This window comes from Montipora capricornis, chromosome 11 (assembly GCF_036669925.1).
Source record: "Montipora capricornis isolate CH-2021 chromosome 11, ASM3666992v2, whole genome shotgun sequence".
Classification (NCBI taxonomy): domain Eukaryota; kingdom Metazoa; phylum Cnidaria; class Anthozoa; order Scleractinia; family Acroporidae; genus Montipora; species Montipora capricornis.
This window is the reverse complement of record NC_090893.1, coordinates 19,409,903-19,419,902: the sequence shown is the minus strand read 5'-3', so window position 1 is coordinate 19,419,902 and position 10,000 is coordinate 19,409,903. Positions and strand designations below refer to the sequence as shown.

General features: G+C 39.6%; 2 protein-coding genes across 3 annotated transcripts in view; both read right to left on the bottom strand.

Moving 5' to 3' along the window:
- Positions 1-1,455, bottom strand: part of LOC138022782 (5'-methylthioadenosine/S-adenosylhomocysteine nucleosidase-like) — a 9,149-nt gene extending 7,694 nt beyond the window's left edge. The window contains exon 1 of one of the 2 annotated variants that reach the window (XM_068869735.1): positions 557-1,455. In XM_068869735.1, the coding sequence (XP_068725836.1) occupies positions 557-1,256 (700 nt within the window). In that variant the 5' untranslated portion in view covers positions 1,257-1,455. The remainder of the gene's footprint in view (positions 1-556) is intronic. The other variant, XM_068869736.1, reaches the window with a different exon arrangement.
- Positions 1,456-2,820: 1,365 nt separating this feature from the next.
- Positions 2,821-8,576, bottom strand: LOC138022781 (death domain-containing ATP nucleosidase-like). Its single transcript, XM_068869733.1, has 5 exons — positions 7,820-8,576; positions 7,148-7,354; positions 6,318-6,458; positions 4,826-4,896; positions 2,821-3,759 (listed from the first exon to the last, which is right to left on the bottom strand). The coding sequence occupies exons 1-5, from the start codon at positions 8,541-8,543 to the stop codon at positions 3,550-3,552; spliced, it is 1,353 nt and encodes a 450-aa protein (XP_068725834.1). The 5' UTR covers positions 8,544-8,576; the 3' UTR covers positions 2,821-3,549.
- Between the last annotated feature and the right edge of the window lie 1,424 nt (positions 8,577-10,000).

Below are 10,000 nucleotides of genomic sequence, written 5' to 3'. Positions count from 1 at the left end.
AAAAACCTCTGGCACCCAGGGTCTCTCTCCTCCGCAGAGGCTCATAGGGTTTTTTTTCGGGTGGGGTGGATCCCATGAGTAATGTAAGTGCAGGCATAGAGTTACAGGCGACTTTGCGCCTGCAATACACCTCCCACAGCGGATTGATACAAGGAACAAAATTTTGGTTATATCAACGAAGTCGATACATTATCAACTTCGTTGATATAACCAAATTTTGTATACTACTTCCCCGACGCAGCACCACAGTTTCTTTAGAAACCATCCCCTTAATTCATTTGATATAACGAACGATTGAACCGCTGCGGAGGAGAGAGACCCAGGGTAAAGCCTGGTTCACACTTGTGCGATAAGCATAACACAAGCGACATAAGCATGCTTATGCTTATGCAATGTTCTGGGTAAGACAGGGACATGAAATAGGGTACAAAACCCTTTCATAGCGTGACTAGTTATTGCGCTGATCGAATGACCTCGTGCATGTTGACATAAAGAAATATAACAGAGATAACTGTGCGGTCAAAACTATTAAAAAAATCCGCTACTTGTTTCTTACCTTCTCCATCCATTTCAACTGCTATCGCGTGGGGATAAAGTCGAACAAGTTCTTGCCGTCGCCTGTGTGAGTCAATTTCCTCAGGTCCACTCAAAAATTCACCACTGCAATGGACATTGACTTTTCTCGCTTTCATGTTCTTCAATGGGGCTTTCCAACCGTCGGCCGCATTTCTGATTAAACCGCCAATATCTCTTCCTACTGGTGCAGATAATCCGAAAGGCTGAACTCCAGTATCTGTGACAGTTTTGTTTGCATAGGTAGTCAACTTTGAGGAAATGACCACGTCTCCTAGCTTCAGCTGAGGGTCGGTTCTCTCGGGATTCAAAGCCCCGCAACAGCCAACACAAAACACGGCTTTCGGCTTCAACATTTCCACAGTGTTTTTCACCTTAATCAGTGCACCTCCCGGCTGTGTAGCTCCTTCAGAACAGGTAACTAACGCGATTTTTAGTGGTGTCATGCCGTCTATTTCGCCCATCTCCCCGAAATAGAGAAAGCCAAGTTCTTTCAAATAGCTTCGGAAGGGTTTCCTCAGAAAATGGTAACAGGCCAGAAATTCGCTGTCTTTCACAGTCAATAGAATAATATCTATTGGAAGCTCTAAATCTCCCCATTGCTTGAAAACTGATGAAAGACCTGTTTTTTCTGGAATAGTAATACTGAGCTCTGGTGGGTCGTGTTCATTAGCTGACAACATGATGAATTTGGTTTATGAGTAAAAAATGATGTTTACGTAGGATTGCAACTAGACACGCATCACTTCAGAGAGTCTTCAGAAGAAGGGAAAATTCCCGGAAATCATCGTCACTTTCGATTTCTTTGTTTCCTTCTAGCCGTAAGCGATATTAATTTCCATAACATACAAACATAACAAGGTAATGGAAGAACGTCAAAACAAAAGAAGTATTTATAGCGTGCTCAGCACTTACACTTGAAGTTTATTTACTTCTCAACTATACTTACTGATTGAATTACAATGACTCAGCAAAATACGTAGACTGGTCACGAAATCCAAGGAATGGTCCTTTGTTTTGAATCATTTTGTGACGGAAACAGGCGAAAAAACCGAATACTTCCCTAATCAATATATCTCTTTTACAGACTTTCAATGCAGCGAAAGATTTTATATTCCTCTTTGCTTTTTGTAACAATATCACTTACTCGATTAGCAGAAGTTTTCCAGTGCACAGTACACCCGCGCAAAATTTTCTCGCAGAGTTCCGCTCCGATACTTCTTTCAAAGCCGTCATATTCTGCTTGATCAAAATCTACCATGATTTGCCTAAGAGTCTGCCCATTTTTAAACGACGGGTGTATTTTAGTAACGTGGGTAAACATTTCACGAATAGTTATTGCGTAGGCATCGCAGTCTTGTTTATTCAAAAGAACTCTCGCGACCACGTACGTTAAACTCCATGGTAATTTCGTTAAAAGCAACCATGTTCAGTAATAAAGGAAATCCATTGTTATTTGTGTATGTGATATCCACGTACAAATCTTTGGTGTTTCTCAGTAGGTCTGCTTGATAGGGAGCGAGAAAGAATGCAAAATTTCTCGAAGGCGAAATAAGGTACTCTCGTCGTCCTTCCATCTGGTATTACCCCATTTTTTCGTTCACTTTCGCTAAGATTCCTGATCGACCGTCTCTTGCATGTCTTCATATTCTTTCCTGGACTCGTCAAATTCAAGAACTTGAAGGAGTGGGACAATTCCTGGATGTTAGTTTAGCTAGTTTATTGCCAGTCAATCAATCATAGCTCCGCAAGAGCGTATATAAACGCCAGTTTTGGTAGTTTAAGGCCGCGAGAGAGACTTAGCTGCCGGAAACGGCAGAATGCTGAAGTTCCATGCCAGCATAAAAAAGTTAAAACGCTGCAGCTGTGTCTACAAAATCTGTCCCGTAATAATATAGAGAGAGGGAAACGTTTCGCCGTTAATGACATCTCAATAACTGCGAATTTTGTGGTTCCAATACATCTTTAGAGGGAAACTTTCGCCGTTAGTGACATTTCATTTACTACGAAATGTGAGGTAGGTTCTAATATATACTTAGGGGGAAACGTTTCGCCGTTACTGACATTTCAATAACTGCAAAATTTGTGATTCCAATATACATTCAGTGGGAAATCTTTCGCCGTTAATGTCATTTTGATAACTGCGAAATTTGTGGCTCCAATATTTGTGGGGGAAACTCTTTCGCAGTTAATGAGATTTAAATTACTGCGAAATCTTCGGTACGTAATAAAAGTATACTAATAAAGTTTTTCGCGAACTTTTATTAACTATCTCTAGATAAATATAACTGCAAAATTTTCATTTATATATATACCCCGCAGTGAATAATGTTTTCACAGAAGTTGCTATATGTCTTACTGTTGTACTGATACTCCAAATGTAACGCGAACACCTTCCTTGTTGCAAATAAGCGTAGTGGGTCTATTGTCTGATAGCATAGTATCTCTTCAGTGTTATTCTTCACATTCAAAATACCGTATATATCTTTAGTTAGTACTAGTCTCTTAAACACCTCAGAGAAATTTCAACTTCCTACACCACAGGAAGTTAGAAATATTTCCCGAGTTACATTCCACGGATATACCAATATAAGACCCTTTAAAATGTAAATTAAAATTTACACTATCAGTAACAAGCTCTTAAGTCCTAAAATATGCATAAAATTTAATTACAATCATTTGACATCATTCGATTAACAAGAGTAAAACGAAATGCTATTCTTATTTAAAAATAAAAAATATTTTGAGGAAATGGAGAGGAGTTAACCAAAAGAAAAGGAGGCAGACTAAAAAACTGATTGCTAGGTTTACTAGGTAAAATAATGTACAAAGGAACATCTACGGGATTAAGACACGTCAGGGATCAAGTTTGTATGGAAAATAAAAATTATGTTGTGAACAAGTTTGTCTGGTGTATTGTATCTTTGACTAAGAGGCGTGCCATATATTGAGCAACATTAATAGTGAGTTGTGACATCAGTCTTGAAGTATTCCTTGTGCTGTCAGTTTTGTAATGACCTCCTTAACTGCATCTTGAATAGCTTCCTCGCTCTCTTTATAGTGTTTTACTTTGGCTTTGATTCCACTTTCAATATCCCAAGCTGTTGCATCATACACCCATGGTTCATCTAAAGAGTGAATTCTGCCCAAGGCTCGGTAGCCTATAGTGCGACCTCTGAAGTTTACCTATACATGTAAACAACACACAGAAAACTTATTTTTGCATTACAGGTATAAAGCAGAAAGCAAGATATTAAATAACAAATCTGCTTGCAGAGTGTGAATGTTTAAGCACATTAAACATCTCCTATTCCCTCTCCTGATTGGGATGCTAGTCTACCACAGGGTTTGAAATCATGGGTGTCCACGTATACCCCTGGGTGGAGAGAGGCACTGTGAGACTAATGAAGTGCCTTGTTCAATAATAAAAACACAATGACCCTGGCTATAGCTGGAACCTGATCCGGACTTGAGCCGGACTTGAGCCGGACTTGCAGTACACTAACTGTTAAGCAAGGACTGCACCTCCCCACTATGTACAATTTGTACTCCTAAAATGCTAAACAGAGATGAGCTGCCAGCAGGGAAAGGGATATTTGCAGTGGCCCTTGGAATAATTATATTTAACCTATCATTCTATTGCCATACTAGGGCATAGACAACCTTGTTCCCAGGGTCTCTCATCTTACCGCTCCCTATTGCTCCTGGGATGTGGTAACATGAGACCTGGGGAATGCAGGGTTCTCAATAAGTTTTGGAGTATACGGCTTGAATATAAAAGTAGGCGGCGGGAGAAGCGAGTGCCACTTGTTTATAGCAAGTTTATGACCGAAAAGTAGACGGCTCTAAATTTAAAGTAGCCGGTTTTTTAGCCGGCTGCCGGCACTTAATGAGAACCCTGGGAATGAGGTTGGGGCACAGAAAATAGGACCAAGGCCCAGATCAAATGTCAAACTTAAACACATGAAATGAACTAAAATAAGCAAAATTAATTAAGTTCACGATGAGTTCAATGTTTGACTCAGTTTGTCTGGTCGACTGAATTTAGATTGATCAACACATTCTATATCTGTCTGCTTGGATGTTTGACCCAATGGCTGAGCTTAAATAATACCCACCGCTTAGATTGACTCAAATTGCAGTTTAATTACTACATCTCATGTGAAGTTCAAATTTTCATCCCAGAATGGCTATAATATATTGTGGTTCATCAGGTTGATGCAACAAGGCTGTATTATCACATTCTACAAACCTGGCCTGGTGCTCCCCCAGTGATGGACTGCAGCAATGTAGCGACTGGGTCTTCATTTGGTGTCCTGGGTCCTGTTAAGAAAACAAAAACCTCAGTGAAAAGATGGTCAGGTGCCCCAAAAGAACATTTTGTCTCAGAGGTAGTTGCAGGGGAGTGGTTGGGAGGGTTGCAATCCCCTTCTGGACAGTGCATTTTGGTTATTTCTTCTACTCTAACATACAAATAACAGAATAAAAGTGTTATATAATTATGTAGTTGTGTCATTTCCACCACTTGAATTTGTCAAATTAGCAAACAATAACCCTCATATTTTGAAACTGCATTATTATTTTTAGTTTATTGGTCTAAAAATAAGGTAAATTCCAGATTTTATATCATGCCTTCGCAAACAATTTTCAAGTGTCAGGAATGCTAAGTGGTGTTTTAGAGGGTAAAATCGGAAATATTTTCCAGGGAGGTATGGCCCCCAGGACCCTAAGTGAGAATATTCTTTCTGCAGTGCAGGGCTCGAAATAGCGGCCGGTCAACGGACAATGTCCGAACTGATTTGGGAGTTGACCGGTCAACCTTTCGTCTTGCCGGCCATGTTGACCGGTCACATTTGATCCCTTTGAAAATGAAATAAATTAAAATTTCCATGCTGGTTATGGTTCATTTACTTTTTTCCCCAATCGGTTCCCTTTCGAGACCTTCCAATTTTACCATATTTCTTGAACACTTGATGTGTCTTCCAGTTCCGGCACACCCAAGTTAAAATGCCTGGTTACTAAGCTCTTCTCGATGAATACAAATTTTTCTTCCCTTGTAATGAGGAGTAACATGGATAACTGGCGGAGTTTTAGGATCAAGATCTCACACCGTGATACGTACACCAGAAATCATTATATTTGGAGGCATTTACTGTGCATTTACTTATTTACAAATTTAATGTGTACGATAACGACATTTAATGTGTTGCGGGTTAGTCTTACAGACGGTGTACCTATTAATACACATAAGCTTATTTCATTTTGCTTCTGTAATTTACTTTTGTTGTTGACAATGAGTGCTTTAAAGTGCTGTAAACTCTAAGCAACACCTTTTTTGGAAATATATAATGCCAGTTTTGGTTCATGGGCTCCTGTTTTAAGAGTTATTTATTTTATATAATTTGAACGGCCAAAAATGGTACGTGACCGAGCTAAAATGAATTTGGGCGGTCATCGTGTCCGGAGACTCTCTGGAAATAATTTCGAGCCCTGCAGTGTACAATCCTCCCCTTTCAGGAATTGCTGGATCAGCCCTTGGGTTTACTGTGAAAACAAACGTTAAGGTCAAAAACAAAAAAGACACAAAGATACAGTTAGAGAGGGACCTCAGTAATGAGGCAGAAAACAACTTTACATAGTAAATAACTAACATATTAGATGCACAATATATAATCAGTTTTTCAATGGTGAAAATAACCAGCAACACAAGGTACAATAAAAATGAGCAACTAAAATCAACCAACCTTTAGCGTCATTGTTGTGAAATTCATTTGTAGGTTTGTCCTGTTTAAGGTTTATTGAAGGGTTATTGTAGACAAGTGAAATTGCCAGAAGGAGCACCACAAAGGCAGATACACCAAGCATTACTCCTGGTTTACTGAAGCCTGCAAGATAACACTTGGTTACATTGAAGCTGACTGATGAGTATCATAGCAATCTGTAGACAGTCATTTGTAAAAGGTAACTACAGCAATGCTTCCATTTATGACCGTAACCCATCACACCTGTTACAGCTGAGTACACTGGATTTTTCCATAAGGCAACGGGTGAAATTGCCTGTTGTTAATAGAATTCACTCACAACGTAACAAGTTTGCTACAGGTGTGGAGAACACTTGGCTACAGGTGACTTTATGACAGCCCTGTACAACTTTTCTAGTTGCATGGAGGATTTGATAAATAACAACTGACTGCTTACAGTTTGCAGGAGCAGAGGAGAACCAGGCTGCAGTACTGCTGAGTGACATGCCAAATGTTCATTTGTAAGGTTCCCTTAACATTTCACAAAAAAATACAATGCCCCAAGCAACCTTTCCCTGATCCCATTTACCCACTCAGTTTTCACATTTGCACTTCCCAAAATGTGACAGCAAATAAAGGCGCAAAAAAAAACTGAGTGGGGCCAATTGAATCATGAAACTGAACAGTTTTATTAAATGGGAGCTCTATTTTTAGAAGTCTCCTTTAAGATCTGTGACCTATTTAAATAGTTGTTGAAAAGTAACAAATTTTGTCATTTTTATTGACAAAATTAAAGGAAAAGAAACAAGGTACACTGCAACTGTGAAGTTTACCTTCCTGCTTAGGATTCACTCCTTTGTAGTGCTGCCAGTCTTTTAAAAGACCAGGAACTTTCAAAATGTTGGCAACAACAGAAGCCGCCATGACACTTGCAAATGGTCGCCATGCTTGGGTTTTTGATTTACTTCCATCTGCGTAATCTGATATCCCTTTAATGACAACCCACTCCATCTTCAGATCATTAGCAGCAGCAAATACACCTGAATGACCCCCACAAAAAATAAAAAAAACTCTTAAATTATGCTTTTTTGCAATCCTTTAATATCAACTTCATTTACCTTCCAACTGTCTTTTTAATCGTAAGTTGGCTGGCAATAGTTTCAAGAACTTTCAAAGACTTAGACTTCGATGGATCATTATATCCACTATTTATCAGTTGATACTAAAATCTTGGTATTAAAAAAAAAAACCCAATCATTGATGAGCCTGCTGTTAAAATTTTCATGACACAAGGTTGCCAATTAGTAACAGTATGACCTACTAAGAACTCTCTTAATTTTAGATTTAAGTATCCATTTACTTTTCACAAAAGACTCAATTAAAAACCTTTTCTTAATCAAATCTTGATTAACAGGATAAGATGCAAGTTTTGGCAAAGTTAAAAAATCCGTAAATAGGGTTCAGAGACATGATAATTTTTTGAAAATATAAGAAAAGATCCGTACCTTCACCTTCCATTTCGATTGCAATCGCTTCACGGTACCTTTCCAGGAGCTCCTCGCGTCGCCACTCAGAGTTAACAAGCTCAGGTCCGCTCAAAATCACTCCATCGCGATGAACTTCCACCTTCCTGTTTACTTCCGGGTTTGCTAACGGTGCTTTCCAGCCGTCGGCAGCGTGTTTGATGAGGTTAGCAAAATCACGGCTAACAGGAGTTATAATGCCTCGATGTTGTTCTCCATCATTCATCACTTTTTTGTGAGCGTAAGTCGTTAGCTTTTCTGATATCACCACATCTCCTAGTTTGACTTTTTCGTAGGACAGCCCACCACAAAAACCGACGCAAAACAAGGCTTTTGGTTGCAGTATTGGAATGGCCGTTTTCACCTTGCTAAGGGCAGCCCCTGGACCTGCGGCTCCCTCAGAGCATCTCAGCAAAGAAACGTTCACTTTATCCTTAACATCGCCCATATCTCCAAAGTACACGATACCAAGACCGCGGTTATAACTCTTGCAAATGTTTTTCAGGAAGGCAACACAACCCAGAAATTCACAGTCCTTTACAGTGACTAGCAGAACATCGGTCGGAATTTTGACGCTTTTCCAGGGTGCTGTCATTTGTGGTAGGTCACTTAACTCTGGAATAGTAATACTTAACTCTGGTGGATCACCATAATTTTGAGATAAATTCTGATGGATGTGGGGATCGAAGTCTTCCTCTTCCGGCATTTTGTAAACTTTTCGTCCCAGTTCGCCCGGGCGGAGTGTGGGGATTTGACAGCGGACACACTTTTATAAGAAAATGGGTTGTGTAAGTGGGCACGGAAAATTAAAGCATATTTCACATGCACATACGTAACAAGACACACATTTCCCGCGTAAAATGTAAATATGGCGGACAAAGAGGACGAGGAATATCTCCGTTTGCATTTGCATGATTATAGAAAGGAAAATGGCTGTTTTTGGTTTTTTCGAGGGTGATCTTAAAGAATTTCTGATAGAATATATGTCATCGAATTCAAGCTGCTTTGTCCTGTTAGAGCGCCAGAGCAAGGAAGATAATCATAAGCGCTATTCGTCAACAGGTACAGTATGTGTGTATTTCATGATATTACATAAAAAACACAGTCCAGACTCTATTAAGAGGCCACCTTCCGGGATTTTGAGAGTAGCTGCTTAATAGAGGTTGGGTGCTTTACAACCTCGTCCCCAGGGTCTTCTCGCTTTACAATATGGAGGCGGTAGGAGAAGACCCTGGCACACAGCGAACTAAAACGGTCGCTGATTGGTGCATTCTATTGCGCGTTCATACGTGTGCTCTCATTGGTTTATTTCTTCCAAAACAAAAATGGTGGCTCCCTGGGTTCTTCAACTGAGAACAGAGTCTGAGGCTTAAAAAGTGGAAAGGATGCCTGTTTGATCTTCTTTTAAACTCTGCTGTACTGTTAGAAGTAACTGAAAAGCAGCAAGCAACATTCAGGACAGATCGCCGATAATTCACGCTTCTCCGTGGTGATCATGTTCCTCAATTTAAGTACTCAGCTGCCGACAGTACTTTTAGCGGGACTTTCAGAACTGCTTCTCCTTCTTCTTCTTTTAAGACCTCTGGACCGGAAATCGCTCCTCTTGCATATATTGTAAGTACAGTAGAACCCAAATAACACGAACTCGGATAACTCGAACTTCCCACCAACTCAAACTTAGTCCTATTTCCCTTGGATTTCACCCAAATTTTCAGTCATTTTTGCTCGGTTAACTCGAACTCGGATACCTCGATTTTCCCGCCAACTCGAACTAAATTTCCTTTCCCTTGATCTAAAATTCACTGAAATTTACCCCGATAGCTCGAGCTCTAGTTCTTGTAACTCCACGTGGATGCCATCCCATTAGCTCTTCTTTTCTATAATCAGTAAAAACACTAAAACTAACACTGTGGTCAACACTACATACATTTGATGTTTGATTGGTGTAACGAACTAATCACATTTTATCATAAAAATGCCCAATTACCATTTTTATAAAATAACTTTAATTTACAGTGCACTAAACACTGAAGTCAGTGCTAAAAAATCACCAACTATCGATTTTTAAGAGGCTCTGACTGTAAATATCGAGAATCCGCTGACAGTTTCAAAATTTCACAATTTATTTTATTCTACCTAAAAGACCCATTTGTTGAACTATTT